At 41.9% G+C, this 18,142-nt stretch overlaps 1 protein-coding gene across 3 annotated transcripts; it reads left to right on the plus strand.

Annotated features, from left to right (window-relative positions):
- The first annotated feature begins 447 nt into the window (after positions 1 to 447).
- LOC136430384 (vinculin-like) lies at positions 448 to 18,066 on the plus strand. Of its 3 annotated transcripts, XM_066420929.1 has the most exons (31): positions 451 to 829; positions 1,130 to 1,285; positions 2,138 to 2,296; positions 2,651 to 2,773; positions 3,164 to 3,343; positions 3,944 to 4,075; positions 4,245 to 4,391; positions 5,827 to 5,900; positions 6,146 to 6,302; positions 6,415 to 6,544; positions 6,925 to 7,134; positions 7,447 to 7,644; positions 7,988 to 8,182; positions 8,328 to 8,426; positions 8,845 to 9,057; positions 9,375 to 9,537; positions 9,733 to 9,976; positions 10,973 to 11,159; positions 11,457 to 11,597; positions 11,748 to 11,835; positions 12,074 to 12,254; positions 12,517 to 12,616; positions 12,987 to 13,187; positions 13,426 to 13,554; positions 14,466 to 14,832; positions 15,645 to 15,771; positions 15,980 to 16,114; positions 16,280 to 16,380; positions 16,708 to 16,810; positions 17,018 to 17,104; positions 17,259 to 18,066. In XM_066420929.1, exons 1-31 carry the CDS (start codon positions 734 to 736, stop codon positions 17,472 to 17,474), a joined length of 4,839 nt encoding a protein of 1,612 aa, XP_066277026.1. In that variant the 5' UTR covers positions 451 to 733; the 3' UTR covers positions 17,475 to 18,066. The 3 variants fall into 3 exon arrangements, with proteins under 3 accessions (XP_066277028.1, XP_066277026.1, XP_066277027.1); XM_066420930.1 differs by lacking the exon at positions 8,328 to 8,426 and having other exon boundaries at positions 452 to 829; XM_066420931.1 differs by lacking the exons at positions 14,466 to 14,832; positions 15,645 to 15,771; positions 15,980 to 16,114; ... (2 more) ...; positions 17,018 to 17,104; positions 17,259 to 18,066 and adding an exon at positions 13,912 to 14,457 and having other exon boundaries at positions 448 to 829.
- The last annotated feature ends 76 nt before the right edge of the window (positions 18,067 to 18,142 follow it).

Raw genomic sequence — 18,142 nt, forward strand, 5'->3', positions numbered from 1 at the left:
ACGAGATTGGAGCAGGTGCAGCCGCGTCAGCGGATGGATATCTCGTTCAGCACCTTGGGAAGCGTCCGCCACGTAAGCCGTGCGGTAACCAATCAATGCAACTTATGTAAATCAAGAAATAAGATGTAATTCGGAGATGATTTATCTTACAGGAAATGTCACATACATAAACCTGCATGTTTTTGGTCCCCGGATATGGCCAGTACAGTGACTAAAACTTGTTTAACGTAAAACTTAAAGTTATATTCGAAGCGATAGATCCGAGAACAGAATCTCTGCCACTCTGCTATGTTAAACACAAACTTTCTTTTGATTATTTATCAGTGTTGCCAACCATTTGAAGCTTTCAAATGTTTTCGTAATTCATCCAAGATTCCATTACATTTTAATTTCGGGAAGTAATTTCCTACCTGTTAGTAAATGGTAGATTCCAAATTACCCATCAGCCCCCTTACTGCGCATGCGCTGATTGTTGCTTGGTGTTGGGACGCCATTTCGAATTTCTGCAAGACGCAGACGACAAATCCTCACACTTCTCGCCGCAAATCCACTGGAAACATAATTTGACGCCTTTAACTGTGATATGGAAAACACAGCGATCTCGGTGACAAAAGTTGGATTTTGTTCTATAATGCCGTAATATGGGTGTGGTCGTATTTAGCCGCCCCTCCCCAAGCCGAAGTTGCAAGTTGTGGCACACCTGCTGAGATACACCTGTTGTTTTACTCTCGACATGACGTCGGAAAGGAGCCACCTGTCGAAGAGTATGCTCAGCTCCCTGGTACAGACCAGGTCCATTGAGCTGGTACTAGCACCTATCGCTACCCAGGTAAAAACCGTAGCTTGAGTAACTTTAGAATATACGCGTGTATGTGAGTGTGCGTGTGTGTAGGTAACGTTAATGTTAACAAATACTGTAAGGGTTTTGTGAAAAACGTGGCACATAAACTAGCATATACATGTACATGTAAGATTTGAATCATAGTAAAGTACGAGTATTTTTCCTCTAGAAATAGTTATTGACAAAATAATTTACTGCAACAAAGTTTGTGAGCAAAAAGCAACAAGAAAAGACCCTATAATGAAAAGGTGCGACTTTAGTAAGAAGCAGTGCCTCCTCCGTGCGCAGGTGTCTCAGCTGATCATCGCTAACGAGAGCTGTGAGCGGCGGGATGGCCGGCCGCCCACCTGGCCTAACCTGGTGCCCAGTGCAGAACAGGTGATGAAGACACTGGAGGAGTTGGTGTCTGCGGCGGAGAAGGCCACCCAGGAGTCTGCTGATGAGGTGGGCCATTACGTCTGGGCAGTGTACTGCTTCCAGACTTGGGCCCTAAACCCTTGTACACACAAATACTGTAAATCTTGAAATATTCATGGTGGATTTATTTTCGTTGTTGTCACAGTGCCCCTTTACCGTAAAATCATGACACTGCGGATATATTTTATGCTACAGTATTGATATTGTTTAGACTTAAAATACAGCGAAAACCACCTTTCCACTCCTACTGCAAAATGAAATCCCACTGAAAGTAAATGAATTTACAGTAGCTGCTGGTAGGGGTTACATTCACATATCTCCTAGAATCAGCCTGTTAACTAACTTCAACAAACAAACCCTGGTGAAAACATAACCTTGGTAGAGGTCATTGTTTTGGGTTCTTACTCTTAAGCACATGTCCCCGTGGCACAAGCGGTAAGGCAACCCCGCTGCTTCGTCATCTGGATCAAATCCGTGGATCTTGGGGCCCGAGTTTGATCCTAGGGTTGGCTCAGCTCGGACGTGTTGTAAGGGATTGCATTCGTCATATCGGATGGTGACGTAAAGCCGGTGGCCCCGTGTATGAGGGAGCTTCGGGCATAAGGCTCAAGCGTCAAACCTCTGCACGTAAAAGAACCCAACACACTTATCGAGAAGAGTAGGGGTGCTTGGCCCAAAACGCGAGCTGTGGCGAAGCCCCATTGCACTACCACTAGCTACTTGAAAAAGCATCATGCTTCACCTCAATTGAGGATAACTGCTTTACCTTTACCTACTCTTAAGCTGATATCATCTTGTCAGCCATTAGCAAACCTACATCACTAGCAAGGCAGATCAGCTCATTCAGTTCCCAACCCTTTTGTTTTCCCTCCCCAACAGGAACTCCTGGTGTCGATGCCTGCTGCCTGTGAGATGTTGTCCACAGCTGGCAGGAACACGCTACTCGCTGCCCAGAACCTACAGACAGAGTCTGTTACCCCAGCAGCAAGGGCAGCACTGGTACACACCCTACGGACCGTCCTACAGGGCACCATGAAGGTGGGAGTCAGCACATGTCTGTTACCTGTAGCTGTTTGTTAACAAAGTCAATGGAGGTAGCTATATGACAATAGGATTGAAAACAAAATGTTCAGGCTTACCAGTATTTTATTTAAGACCTGCCCAGAGAGCAGCCTGATTGATCATGACAGCATCTTCCCTGCCTCATATCTGTAGCAAATTGCCATTGGCGGTGTAACCCCTATGGACTAAACATGGTCTTACAGATGGTATTTCTGTAGGAGAACAGAATGAAAACTCTACTGTGCTGCACAAGAGTTGAGAAAGACAAGAGTATAGAAATTTACTGTTGACCGATGAATATGATGATGATGTGGACTGTCTCATCATCAGGTGCTGCTTGTGTGGGATGATGCAGAAGTGAGGAAGATTGTCCATGCAGCACACTGGGTCCTGGAGAGGGTGAACGTCATGATGACAGCTTCCAACATGAAGGGGCTGGTGGCCTGTTTCAAGGTGTGCGTGCTAATGTTTTTATAATTATATAGTTTTTGATATTTGAATGAAGGACATTTAGCTGCCAGGCTTTAGAATAGGCAGAATTGAAGGGGATTTCTATTTCTAGTCGTTACAAGGACCAAAGCCTGCATATCCTATACTTAATTTTGAAATTACATGCATAAATCTGTTTTTGCCTTGTACATATTGTTGTATTGTTTATATGTATGTATGTACCCAGGGCCTCTCTGAAAAGCAGGAACCACCCACCGAGAGAGCCACCCTGGTAAAAGAAAACAGGAACAAATAGATAAATATGATTAAAATGAATACAAGTCCATTGACATTCAGAGCAAAGAATCCCATGAATTTTGAATTGTAACCTCAAGTGCTTTTTATTTACTGCAGGGATTTTCCGAGGCTGTGATGCTATTGGCCAACCTGACAGACAAACGTCAGCAGGAGTTGACCAACCCTCGGCAGCGAGAGCGCACCATCACCGCCATGATGGCGCTAAAGAAGTCTGTTCCCATGCTCAGCACAGCCATGCAGACTTATGTCAAGTACCCTGACAACCCACAGGCTAAGGTCAGAAGTGTTTTCTTCTATAGGACGTTATTTTAGGACCTCAAGAAAGACTGCATGTAGTATAATAAATGAATAATAATACTAGTAGATTGGACTATCGGGATTTTTTAGGCATTTTTTTCTACCGTAAAGTTCATCTTTTTAAGGAAATTAGGTCAAAATTATAAAACAGCTGCAGTGTGTGTCAAATGAGTGAACACATCAGTTGTTCTTAACACACATAATAACATGTATTTGACCATTACAATTGGATTTCCAGCCATGACAAACATGCAAAAACCTATTTTTGTAACCACATCTAATGAACGTAGTAGACTTGAGACAGGTGTATAGTGCCAAGCTAGTCTTGGAGTGAAGGTATATTTAATGTGGCACTTAAGTAACAGGCAAACTTTTTGATACATTGTACTATTATAATACTAGTTGTCATTGATTATAGTGTGACTCTATTTGAAGTTATTGCCATGTTTAACAAAATTGTCACGGTATACGTAATTATTCAGAGTACTAGTATAAAGTGGGAAAGTTGGCTGTGTTCAGTCATGTGGAGAGCACCAGGAATGAGAGTAACTGAACTGTTGCTCTCATGTGTTTGTGTAGGCAAGTCGCGACTATGTTGCCAATCAGGTGCGCACAGCTGCAAGGGAAATTGTAGCAGCTGTAGAAAACAGGAATGTGGATGATGATGATGATATGGAAGAACCTGGGCACTTTGCACTTGCTTTAGACAAGGTAAGAAAGAATACCCAACAATTTTACATGTGCTTGACTTGTAATATGATTTTTTTGTTAGTTCAGTTGTCTACCTTCAGTTCGAAATCTATATCTGGTATTTTCCTTTTCGATGTGTCAGAGTGCATGTTACAAATTCATAATAAAAGTCCTATGTCCTGTTTTAAAGGTAATTCGTATGCTGTCCTCGGATGACCCCCAGTTCCTGCCGGAGGAGCTTGACAGTGAACTTGAGGCTGTTGTACGACATTCGATGCTGGTGGCACATGAGTCTCACTCTGAGACAAAAGACCAAATAGTCAGGACCTGCAAAAAGGTTGGTAGCATTCTAGTACCTGTAGCTACAAAAACCTTTTTTAAAGATAAGGAATGAATTGAAAGTCACCAAAGATGTTCAAACAGGATTTTTTGGAGGGTATCAAAAAGTATTGAATACACCAGGGGATGATAAAGAAATAAGAAGTGACCCAAGTTGCCTTGTGTAAGCGTGTGTCCCTCAGGATTTTGAAATAGAATAGTGGTAGCCTTTCACCTTTTATTGTCCCACTTGCTGCAGGTATCATCCATTGTATTATAGCTGCCCACCTGTCTAACTTAGTATTCCCATTGTGTCCTGTCATTAACTATTCATGGCTACAGTAGTCCTGCTTTGTTTGAAACAAAGAGGTACATGTAAGTGTAGGTCAAAGGTCGTTAGAGGAACAACCTGATTCAAATCTTCAGTACAATATGGTGGGAGATCTGTAGTTTGTCCTCCCCCAAATCTGATAGCACATGTTGGTTAAATGTAGCTACAGTAACTCTGTAGTGTAGTTATTGAACCTGGTGAAGGTGGAGAACTCCAAGGTAAACTGCATAGCGTACATTGATTGTCATAAGCTCTTATTGCATTGCAATTATTATGTACAGTTTTGTTGAAAATCATGATGACTAATAAGATATATTATATTATATTATATTATGTCATACCTGGACCGCGAAAACGTTCGATATGGGTGTTCCGGACCGTGTGATAATTTTCCGTATCACACCGGGTTCTATACTTGTATCACACGGGCTTCCATAGAATATCTAGAATGCATTTCGAGCGCGCCGGTTGCGCCGCCGTGGAAAATTCGAATACCAGATTCGGAGGTTGGAATCAATGTTGTTACAGCTTTGTATTCAAGGACACAAAACTCCCTCAACTTTTGGCGCATTCCGCATTGAAATGTGTGTTTTCTCGGGTGGGTATGACAAATATGAAATACAACACGGTGTATTCTGCATCACCCTCCTGCTGTTGGGCTGGAACCTCGGAATACCCTGTTTTGTATTCTATATTCATTGTGTATTTTTTTAATGTACATTTTGTCTATGCTATGTTTTTTTTCATGCATGATTATTTTAGAAACATTACGATTGGACATAAGGTATAAGATTGTAATGTCATACATGTTTTAAGGTACATGTACCTGTAAAATCATGCTCTGTCGGAAATACAGTGACCTGCTACTGTATAACATCCTAATGGATTTTATAGCCTTGTTAGTCATGCTTGTATACTTATGAATCAGTGAAGATGCTAAAGTTAAAGTTACACTGATGAGGAGAGAATTGCCTCCAAATGACACACATTTTTACAGTAGTATTCGATAAACTTTGCACACAATATTCATAATATCCCTGCCAATATCTAAGCCTTTAGTTTTGCAGAGACAAGGTTTTCTCCTTTCTAATGAAATTAGTACTGGTGTGTTTCCCAACTGCAGGTGTTTAAGATCAGGAATGAGGTGGCCCAGCTGTTGACATCCGTGGAGGAACACCCAGAGTTTTTACAGCTGAGGTACAACTTAATTTCATTCTTCATTTCATTCTTCATTCAGAATTGGATTAGAAAGCTGTCTGTTTTATATGTTGATTGTCATCTTTCCAGTATTCCCTTTCATTATCCTCTGTTTCAACAGTAAGATAATTTCTGAAATTCTTATTTGATCCTCATGACTGTAAATTTCCTTGTCAGACTCTAAAAAGGTTGAATAGTGTTCCCCAGAAATTGTTGTGTTGACTAGCATTTTTGTGGTTCCCCAGAAACGACTTCTCCAGTGCCTGTAACGAGCTGATAGGCGAGGCAGATGAGCTGGATAAGTTGGTGAGCAGTGCTGTTCTACAGCAGGTTGTGGACACGTTTGTGGAGACAACAGAACCACTGGAGAGGCTGCTCAGGGCCGCATCACACGGAAACAAGGTACGGAAACCCTTGTGCAAGTATTTTCAAACCTTCCAGTGCATTTTTCCCATTTTTAATTGACCTCTTTGTCAATTCTTTGAACAAAGCTGCATGTATGTACTGCCCACAGAGTGAGTCCCCCGTGACTGAGAAGGTTGCCCTGACACTGCTGGGTCCACATATTGACTACTTCACCAGCCACCTGGACCAACTGCTGCAGCTGGCTAGCTTTGCAGCTGCCAGCTCCATGGACTCTAGGAGTAAGACTTGCTTTTATTTTCACCATGGAGGTTGTGTTTTCACAAACATTGCTCGGTTTTCTGGTTGGCAATGATGGGAGACAATGATCATGAGAAGTTATGAGTGGATTTGTTGGTAGTCCTACGGACGTATATACTGACATTGCCCCTACACCCAATCCAAGAAGTGTTCCTCGTACATGTATGCTATTTTGGGACGTATACAGTTGCTATTAGTGAACACTGCATATTTGGAGGAACGGGTTGTACCATGCTAACCTTCAGCAACATTTGAATATGCTTTGACTAGCTTGATATCAGTGTCACGACCAATGATGACAATGACCTGGGAAAACATGAGTATAGAAATAATACTTTTGTATTAACCCCACCTTTCCCAGGGGTGAGAATAGTGCGCTCATCCATACGACAACTGGAAAGTCTGGACCCGGAGGTTCAGCCCACTGTTCTGGCGCTGTGTCGGAACCCGTCCGACAAGGCGAGTGTGGAGCATGTGAAGCTTGTGCGGAGGGAGTGGTTTAACGAGGTAAACAGCCTGGTTGCTGCTGTGGACGAGATGCTCAACACTAAAGAGTTCATGGAGGTCACAGGTAGGGCTTACATACAATTAGCTTCACCTTTATTTCAAGCTATCTACTATGTTGTAGACTCTTGTTGGACAGGTGCACTTTTAACTTGTCAGGTCAGGCATCTTTTCTAATACAGCTACCCGTATTGAAATTTGTTGTCCTCTAATGAATTTTATTCCACTGTGACTTTTTGTGTGAGACTTTTTTCATAGTTGAGATGTTTATCTTTCACTGTAACAGAGAGACAGTGTAAAAGAAAAAGCTTGTCCTGTTCAGACCTGACCAGGTACATGTATATGAGTTGTTTGTTTGTTTTGTGTGCGTCCCACCCAGAGGAGAGTATGGAGGAGGACATGCATCAGTGTAAGGATGCTATGCACCAGCAGGATGAGGGTCAGCTCAAGATGGCCGCTGCCACCATGATGGGCCGTACTCGCCGCGTGATCCAGATCACGTCCCACCACATCGACAACAGCGATGACCCTATCTACCGGAACGGTCTCCTGGCATGGGTCAGACAGTTGGAAAAAGGTCAAACAGAAAGATTTCAATACCATATGTGATAGAATCATTTAGATGATCTACATAATGTTTTATTGTTTCATTATTTTCAAAAATTATGTAGTCAAAGTATATTTTTCCATCAGCCTCCATGTAGTTCAATATTCCTTAAACTGAATTGGTATGATACAACAATAACTTAGCAGTGGATAACCTTGTAATGCTTTTATATCTACTGTTTCAGTAATTTGTTTTATGATATAAGTAATATGCTTCTGACATCAGATACCCAGCAATACTACATGTAGACTAAAAGTTTCTGAACTAATGCTTGACTGTTTCTCACAACATTTGTTTTCTCTCACTTATACAGCTATGATCCCTGTGAAAACTGCTGCTAACAAGTGCGTAGCTAACATGTCAGATGTCCGAGCCCACGACTCACTCGCTGCGGCATCCCAAGAACTTCTGACCGTGGTGTCAAAGGTCAAGGATGCCCTGCAAGGAATGGACCACCCCGAGATTCTGAGTCCCATGAGAGAGGGGCTGAGGTCATCACGACACACAGGTAAAGAGAATCTGGTTAGATGAAGATTAAGGGGGGAAGACTGAAATTTCCTTCTTATCCCCAGCCAGGAACAAAATGGCAAATTGACAAAATCCGATTGCCTTTAATACTAAACCATTGAACCTTTCTACCTCCCTGCAAGCAGCTGGTAAGATAGCGAGGGGAAAACACACAAAGTCATGTACGTTGTGTAGGTGTACACACACAAGTACATCATGTGTGCTCAGATCACATAATAATGCAGGTTTGTGTGTCCTTTGGGTGTTTATTTCTCTTGTTTCATTTTGGTGATTGGCAGTTGAGAAATTAAGATAGACTTTCTCATTGTAATAGATTACTTTGATTTTGGACAATGATAGGTGGTTATTAATGCACCTATTGACCACCTGTAAGCAGTGATAATCGTCTTTTTTCCATTATTGATGAGTGTGGCTATTTTCACGGTGACAACACCTTGTCATCCTAGAAGAGACTACTAGGATTTTCTGGCATTGTGATGTATGGGCATTTTTAGAGTTTCAGTTTTTTAATGATTTTGTGTTTGCACAAATAGCATTGCACTTTTGGTCACATTTCCATTCTCGTATGATTTTGGTCACTTATTGATGATTTCAAAGTTTGCATCAATGTGTTCCTAATGAATGCCGTTATTGGCCATGTAGATGCAGAGGACAGTCTCCTGGCACTCCCTCTCCCAGATCTCGGAAACCTTCAGGCGTCTGGTATTACCATGGCAACAAACCAACCAATGGAGGGCAGTGCAAACCCACAAGACAGCTACCTCAGCAAGGCACTGCCCCATGGCCTAGGAGTCAACAATCTGTCTTCACCACTACCCAAGAAGACTGAGATTTCTATTGTTGAGATTGTACCAGGTTTGTCTATAGAACATTCTCTAATAGAGAGACTGCTCTTAGGAGCCATAGCAAGTTTTGAAATGTTTGTATTTTCTTCAATTCACCATATTTTTAATCCACCTACCATTGATTTTGTCAGTTTGAATATTTACCTTTCAATTGATATCTTATTTCACAGCAAAGTCAGCTGCTGTTTTTTTCATGAGTGGTGAGAAAATATATGACTATGTAAAGAACACATGTCAAGCTGATGTAGATAAGTGGCAATGCTCCGTTAGAGGAAGTGTTGGACAGAAAACTTTCCTTAATAGACAATGTATGTTTAACCTGGCTAGGTCTGGGCCTGCCCTCCCCTGTGAAGGAGTTAATTCGAGCTGCAGCGGCTCATGAGGCTACTCAAGTAGAAGTGTTGTGCAGCAGAATCTTGGCACGGACCAACCAGGTGACGGGGGTGGTCAATTCTCTGATTGGATCTGTAAAGGACCACAAGCAGGCTGAGTAAGTTCCTAAATTGATAAATAATTGTAAGAAACAGTGAGCCTTCTTTGTGCTTAAAATGGCTGTCAGATCCATTAGATGTAGTGTAAATTCACATTTTGAACATTTCAGTGAATGTTGACTTAAAAATGCATATTGCAATAGAAATGTTCACAATATGTATAAAACACAATGTACATTATTCCTGGTTGGTAGGAAACTCCAGGCTCGGTCAACAGAGTTCACCAGAGTCACTCCAAGGTTATTGGAACTGGCAAAGAGAATCTCCACCAATCAAAGCTCAGAGGTAGAGGAGCTGCACAGGATTGGAGGAGAATGGGCCAATCAGCTAGGAGTCCTTCAGCCAGCTGTGGACAGTCTCATTGGTCCCTGGACTGCACCTGTCTCAGAGTTGGCTAGAATTGCCAAGGATGGAAATATAAAATTTCTCATGAAAGAGGTTGGAATCTTATTGTTAACATGATATATTTATTGAAATTTCAATATTGCAATACATTTGGTACAGCTGGTTTTAGGAACTACAACACACCCAGGAAAAATCGGTGTAATCACCTATAAAATTACAGGCTGTCATGCTGTCAAAGTCATTTTATGCAAATGAAGAAAGCAGCACATTTGTACAGCTGGTTTTAGGAACTACAACACACCCAGGAAAAATGGGAACGGGTTTTGTTCGCGTTAAGAATGTTCGCGTACGCGTGGAAAATTTTCGCGTGGAAAATTTGAAATGGAGAATTTATTTATAGGTTCAAAATATCAAAGCAATTCTATCATCAAAACTTTTCTCCCTTGGGAATAGACTTGAGTCCCTTGGGAATCAACTTGTTTTTTTGTTTTCTTTAAATTTCAAAAATCCTTTGAAATTTTTTGGGTGTGAAACCTTAGACTTGTAAACCTTCAATTTCCTTCTGATCAACTAATTAGCATATTTTAAGGAGCAAATGATCAAAATTACAGGAAAACTTTTCCCCTGCATGGCTGTGGGCATGGTGTGGTGTGGTTTGGTGTGTGCTATTCCCAAGGGACTCAAGTCTATTCCCAAGAGACGAAAATTTTGATGATAAAATTACTTTGATAGTTTGAACCTATAAATAAATTCTCCATTTCAAATTTTCCACGCGAAAATTTTCCACGCGAACGCGAAAATTCTTAACGCGAACAAAACCCCAACCCAGGAAAAATCAGTGTAATCACCTAGAAAATAACAGGCCGTCATGCTGTCAAAGTCATATTATGCAAATGAATGAAGCAGCACATTTATCATTTGTGTAATTTTGCACAAAAGAAAATGTGTGGTATGATAATACATTTTTTTCTTTCTTAGTCTTCAATTTCTTGGAATGTATTGTGGGCCTAAAGCATTTTCACATGTATAACATCTTTCACAAGCTCTATGCCAATATTTTGTGTATTTCTTCCCCTGTTACGTTCTCAGCTGGATGATTTCCATGAGATTGCCAAGAGACTGAAGAGTCTTGCCAGCACAGCTGCCCAGGCCGTGGCTCTACAGAAACAGAAGGGGGACCCACAGTTGGCTCGAACCATTCACCTGTACGGGGAGGAGCTGGAGTCTCTGGCCTCAAGTATCACTGGTGCTGCCAACTCAGTAGTCAGTGACACTGGTAAGGCTATAGATAATCCATCTGCTCCTCCAGATAAGTTACATATCTAGGCTCTGTTATTGAAAGATCAGTTATCAAGTTCATGTCCTTCCCTCTTTAGAAAAATAGCAATCAAGATTGTGTCATCTTTTCTTAAATGATAGTTAAGACAAGATGTCCCAATAAGAGACTATAGCTGCCAATTGACAAAACATCTAGGAAAAAAAGTAATCTGGCATCCCAAGTGAGTATCTTACATTTCAGATTTGTGAACTCAAACCTTTCCCACTTTTAGATGAATTTTATTTTCTGTTGCAGTAAACAAGGCCGAGGTGGAAAGGCTGGATGGTCTGTGCACTGAGTGGTCGGGGAAAGTGGTCCAGCTGCTGTCCTCAGTTGACTCTGTCACCATGGAGACAGCCACGCCCATCAAAGTTGTGGCCACTGCAGCAGATACAGGTGACAATCCTCCATTTGTCCTTTACGACATTACCCAGTTACTGTAGGATAAACAAGGAAAACTGTCTAGATTGTGACATCTGTTGATTGCTTAGCCTGTCAGCAATGTTGGCTCCTTGTAACTTGTTTGTTGGCTGTCCCATATCGCAGGCAGTGACAGTTCTGTAGAGGATAGCATGAGGGTGCTGCTGTCACACATGCTGAGGCTAAGGGACATGGCCAGCTGTGCATCAGAGGGGTAGGTAACCGCAGGTTCAACAGAACTTCCTCATATAATTAAGTAGCTTCGGAACCACAAGCTTGTTGTACAGTGCAGTATGAATGCTCTGATAAAAAACACAAAAGGTATTACTTGAAGATTTGATCAAGATTTCACAGAGAAGAAGTTCATGGGGTTTATAACTTTTCAGGCTAGAAAAGTTTGCAGTGCCAAAGAAAATGCAAAGACTTATTATAAAATTTGTCTTGTTTTCCAGGTACACTAACCACCCCATGGCTAGCATGGTGACCCAGACCTTTAGTGCGGTGGACACCCTGGGGAAGGCGGTGGAGGAGGTGGCCAGGCTGGTGGCAGCGCGGGCCAGGACATCGCTGGGGACTACTAACTCCCATGTGGTACTGCGCATGGAGCTGCTGCAGAGGGAGTGGGCCACAAAGGTGGGCAGGGGGTGGATAGTACGGCTACACTGTATAGTATGGAGAAATTGTAGACTATACCTGTAGTGGTATTGGTCAATAGAAATTATAACTGCCCTTTGGTATAACACACAATGTAATCACAGGCATGCACATGAACTTGTATTACAATAGATGTCTATACATGTTTATGTTAGATATTCATGTAAAATTCAAAGTTTAGGAGTTGATTATGGTACATTGATCCTCTCAATCCTCCATGTCCCTTGTACTGTTGTTCTAGGTGCTGTTACTGCATGGACAGGTAGATGGCATGACAAGTGAGATGTCTGCACCACTAGACAGACTGGCAGGAGCAGCGCTGGCTGTGTATCATGCTACAGGTGGGTCCTCTGGCAACCAGGACATCTGTGTAATCCTCATGCTTTCAGGGAATTTCAGGAGCTTTCATCTATAATGTGTGTATCAGCTTATTCTATCCTGTCTGTGTAGTGTGTTAAATATTATTATGGTACTGGTAGTTGCAGTCAATAACATTTTCTTTTACCAAAGGGATGAGTGAAAGATCAAAAAAAATTTAATTTACAAAGATACTTGAAAAATGTAATAGGGAAGGGTACAGAGAGCTTCCCCCATGCCCAAGATATTAAAGTTTGTGAAATAGCAATGGGAGGCAATACCATGCACAACTGTCAGGACTTATTAAGTTGTTCAAACTTTCAGACACTGGTTAAGAATTGTTGTTGTCTCCAGGCCAGTCCAGGCTGACTCTGCTGCAGGAATTCCAGAACCAGGCAGACAAACTGTCCACACAGGTCTCCAAAACCAGGCAGCACTGCCAGCAGGCCATGACTGGCTCAGCTGAGACTGGGTACAAGGAAACTGTTCAGCTGGCACTGGACACACTCAGCCGTGTCACCGCAGAGATCATCACAGCTGCCAGAGACATGGCAGGTACAGCAACACTTCAGCTTCAACCTGTAATAGCTTTGGAAATCATCTAAGCAGTCCCAGGGCTCTCCATTTTCTGCTGTTTGCCTTCTCTCAATCATTTGTTGTGAATACATTTTGTGTGTAAGGATTCCTGTAGAAAATTGAAACTAGGACTAAAAATGACACCCAAGTGACTCAAAATTGACTGTGTTTTGTTTTATTTTGACGACTTATTACACCTTTACTCTTACGTATTCAGATACTGGATCCACTGACAGTGCAGTGAGTGAGCGTTTCCAGGACCTGAAGCGTCAGTGGGGGTGTAAAGCACTGCTGCTGTACAACACACTCAGGGCCATGACAGGGCTGGACCAGGCAACCGTCACAGGTCAGCTCAAATATTTTATACATGTCAAGCAGTGTCTTTCACTTTCTTCCCTCATCTTCATCTTTTGGCATCCATATACTGTACCTTCAAAAGCAGCTTAAAACAGTAAAGTTAGCCCTTTTCTCCTTTTTACAAGCATTGAATGACTTTATTCTTGATTTGTTAGTCATATGATATCATGCAAACCTTGCCATAGGTTTAGTGTCACTAATGGAAAGCATGGACACTTTAGAGTAACTCTTCACTTCTGGCTCATCCACCTGCCATTCAACTATTCATCCTTGTCCTTGATATCCATTATTCTCCTTCATGGATTCCTTCATGTTACAGGACTTCATGGATTCCTTCATGTTACAGGAAAATCTCTTAACTATAAGTCATGGAAGATGATGGCATCAGCTTGTGTGGTGGAAGGTTTGTTACTCTCTGTAGCTGGTGTGCAGAATTCAACACTTTATAAGGAATTTGCACTGAATATTGCAGCATGCAGACAATGTTCTTGAGTCCAAAAGCATACTTAACATTTTATATTACCATGTCCAAGAAATCTAACTGCCATCTTGGTAACTTCTCAATTAGAGCAGAAATGGAAAACGGGAGAAATATTCAGTTGTAACTTTTCAGTATATTCGGAAAACTCAGATGGAATGTTTTTGAGACTGAAAACCATCTCAGTTGCACCCAGTTATCCAAGCACATGTCCAGATGTTTGGACATTGCCAGTCAGCCACTTCAGCACTGCAAGGAGTTTGCAACTGGTGGACAACTGCACAGACCTCACAATCATACTTGATATGCACTATTCATTTATAAATTGATCGTTTTTGGTGGAAGCACATCTAGAGTTTCTTCTTGTGACAGTTTTATGCATTGCAAAGTGCATTACTTAATGGTTACTTGTTCCCTTACAGAGGTCATGACAAGTTTGTTGGGCACGTCCAATCTACCAAGCTTTGCAAGAGTCAACATGGCCAACGTGTCACCAGACACCTCCCTCAACCTGTCCCAAATTTTCAGCTCCCCCCTGCCTGCCCCAGGGGTCTCCCCCTCCTGGTCTACCCTGCCCAAGTGGTCCCACACCCCCTCCCCGGTCAGGTCCAGACCCTCCACCTCCCCAGACAGCAGCCCACGCTCCCCCAGGGGCCCTATGGAGTCTTACATGGGACACTCCAAAAAGAGCATCTCCCCTGTTAAGCCATCACGAGAGATCCGCATCACACCCAACATGCTGGGCATGCGGGCAGAACCAGAGGCAAACTTAGGAGATATTGAACGAAGGTATGGCACTTAGTCTACTTAAGTCTTGTACCTGAAGTCTTTTTTTAAGTGGAGAAGGTCTCTTAAAACTGCAGCTGGTTTTAAAAAACTGTGTAATCCATTGTTGTGTAAAGCAAATGATGTGATTTTACTTTATCGTGGATTGTAGTAATAGGAATCATGCTGTTCTGTTGCTTTCAGTTCTCTATACAACCGTTTGCTGTCAGCATGTTTTTCAAAGTGCCATAATATGTTGTGTTGCATGCATGTTTTATTGTATCATGATTCCCTTTCCCATCATTTCTGTGCTTTTTCTTTACTTGCTTGCCTCCAATATTGCATGCGAACCAAAAACTTTGGTCAGAATAAGGTTATTGGACAAACGGATCTTTGAAAGGTATTTGGTGTCAAGTTTTAGTGTTTGATACAAAGAAATAGTTACCATTGTAGTTTTGTAAAGCTTAGTCTTCTGTTTGTAGTAGTTACTGTAATTGGTTAATTTGACAATGGGTTGCAACAGGGTGGTTACAATCAATTGTGATTTGAAAATGGACCGTTTATGCACACCACTATTAAATTGATATTTAAATAAGTATCAATGTTTCAAAGAAAAGGATATGCTAATTGTATTCTACTCATTTCTGAGGTGATGGTTTGACTCATAATTCTAAAAAATGAAAAATGTCAGCTACATGATCAAAAGCAGTTAATTTCCTTGCTGTCTACCATTGTGATAAAAGATGTAGCAGAATCACTGAAAAACACTTGACAAATGTACATTTGTATAACCACAGGATTCCCTATAGTAAGATGCATCTAACTATTGTCCACAGCACTCCTCCAAGACAGCTGAGGTCGCCATTTAAACCATCCAGCGTCAGATCACAAAACATGGCCCAGAACACAACCTCCAACAACCCATCAGAACTGGACGCTAACCACTCGTCAAAGACAATTGTGGTAAGTTTTGCCTGGTGGACGTCTGCCAGAAAACATGAGGAAAAGGGTATGTGTGCTTGTTGTGACCCTTTTCCATATCAACAATGATTAAGTCAATGTTCACTTCTTTCCTTTCTGGAGCAGTCTGCTTTAAAGTAACCATCATGGTCAGCTTGTACCTAGGTTATTTCCTGTACATGTACTTACAAATATCAATGACTCCCCCTAGGCTGCTGCCTTGTCACTGCAGCAGGAGGTGGATAAGTGGGAGGAGGAGAACAACACCATCATCAAGGTGGCCAAAACCATGTCTCAGCAGATGCAGCAGATGGCAGAGTACACACGTGGGCATGGCAAAATCAGGGTCAGTTCTCAATTTTAGGGATGATCCCTCTTATGCTTTGTTGTTGAAAAATGAGAGCCAGAGTTAAAATGGACTGACTATGGCTTCAGAAATGATCAAGCTGTCTGTATTGTTGTCAATACGAACTCTGTCTACATACACATGATAATCACTGTTTCTCTACAGACCAAGGAGGAGTTCATCAACACAGCCAAGGCCATTGCAGCCAATGGAAAGGTCATCCATAAGTTTGCCAAGATCATTGCCAAGTTCTGTGTGAACAGGAGGTAAGAGAATCCTGATTTGAGCTCATCTACCTGTCACCTGTTAAGAGGAAATCTTTTTCAAATTTTAAAAGTACCAATTTGGAATCCCAACATTTAGATGTACAGTGTTGTTTTACAAGCCAATGGAAAGATAAAACTCCCTGCATACTTTGTCTGTATTTTCCTGATAACTTACAAAATTATGATTGAGATATTTTACAATCAATGTTGTTTGACACCAGTGTTATCAGTAGCCTGTCTAATGCTTGTTGTAAAATACAGGTTAAAGATTTATGTAGAGAAGTGAGTTTCCATCCTCATGTTCCCAGTTTTTCTCCTCTCTCCCAGATGTTCAGATGACCTGGTGTTTTATGCCAACCATGTACCGTCCATGGGAACCCAGCTCAGCATCATTGCCAGCGTGAAGGCTGCTACTCCGCATGACAAAGAGGTAAGGAGACTCATAACTAAACACTAGCCACGTCGGGTCTGTCTGTCTTGAGAGGGGGAGAAAGAATTAGCAGTCCCCTTTCTCCCCCTCTCAAGACAGACAGAATTGTGCATGGTCATATATAATGTGTTATATCATGTCTTCAGTGTAGTGGCGTTGCTCTAGACTAAGTAGTCATTTTTATTTGACCATGTTTGTTCTCTGCAGGCTGATGCTGTCCTGGTGAAGAATGCAGAAAACCTGATGCACTCTGTGACGAGAACCCTCATAGCTACAGAATCAGCCTGCGTCAAGGTAACATGGCTGCCCTGCTTAATCTGACCATCCAGAAATTCTAAACTTTTTTAGTTATTGCGTTTGCAAGCTAAGCAAAAAAAACAAATGCTGGTAAAGACAGGCAAATGTGTTCTCACCAAAACCACTAAGCTGAACTAATATTTCCCCCCAGGGGTTACACCAACCACCCGAGGGGGGTGACGAGGCGGAGGCGGCAGCGCTGGCGACCCAGTGGCAGAGGAAGCTCCAGCGCCACCGCATGATCGAGGCCAGCAGCCGCGACACGGACGACCTGGGGCTGAGAAGGATCAACAGACATGTGTCCGCTCCAACCTTGACTGAGATCCTGGGGGCTCGGGCCAAAATTCTTGGCACTGCTGTCTTATAGTCTACACCACTTCCTCTGTTTGAACACAGATGTAGAGATTCCTTACTGTAGGAAACAGTTATAGCACCCTTCTTGATCTGTAGTGCTCCATTTCACACATAAATGTAGTGTCTTCTCTCACTTCCCCTGCAGTCAAGGATTGGGCAGATACATTCCTGTTCTCCCTCTTTCCCAGGACAGAACTTCTTTTTCAAAATATCACGAGTCAAGGATATCTGTCTCTATGCAATAATTCTAATCTTTATGGATTTGATGTTTCAGAAATTCCAAAATATTGCTTTTCAGAGGTACAACTTGAGGTTGATAAATCTGAGAAATAGCAGTATAAGTAACAGAATTTAAATGGTGGGTGACTTTTTTTATAATCATGTGATATACAGGAAAAATGTATAATCTAGTCACCTTCAAACAGGTGAAGTGTACCAGCTATTTATGTTATTGTGGTGACCTTTGCTTAGACAATGAAAAGAATCTAGTCTGTATAAAATTGCTAATATCATGGAAATGTCACTGATATAGGCTGTTCCAATAAGTGAAGAACTATTGTAGAGGTTTTATAAAAGTCTCCAAATAAAGGGCTTGCCAATTTAAATGGTCTTGACAAATGACTGAAGTCAATTTGCTACTCTAAATCAATTCAATGCTGCTACTGATAGGAAAGTAAATGG

Source organism: Branchiostoma lanceolatum, chromosome 3 (assembly GCF_035083965.1).
Source record: "Branchiostoma lanceolatum isolate klBraLanc5 chromosome 3, klBraLanc5.hap2, whole genome shotgun sequence".
NCBI lineage: Eukaryota > Metazoa > Chordata > Leptocardii > Amphioxiformes > Branchiostomatidae > Branchiostoma > Branchiostoma lanceolatum.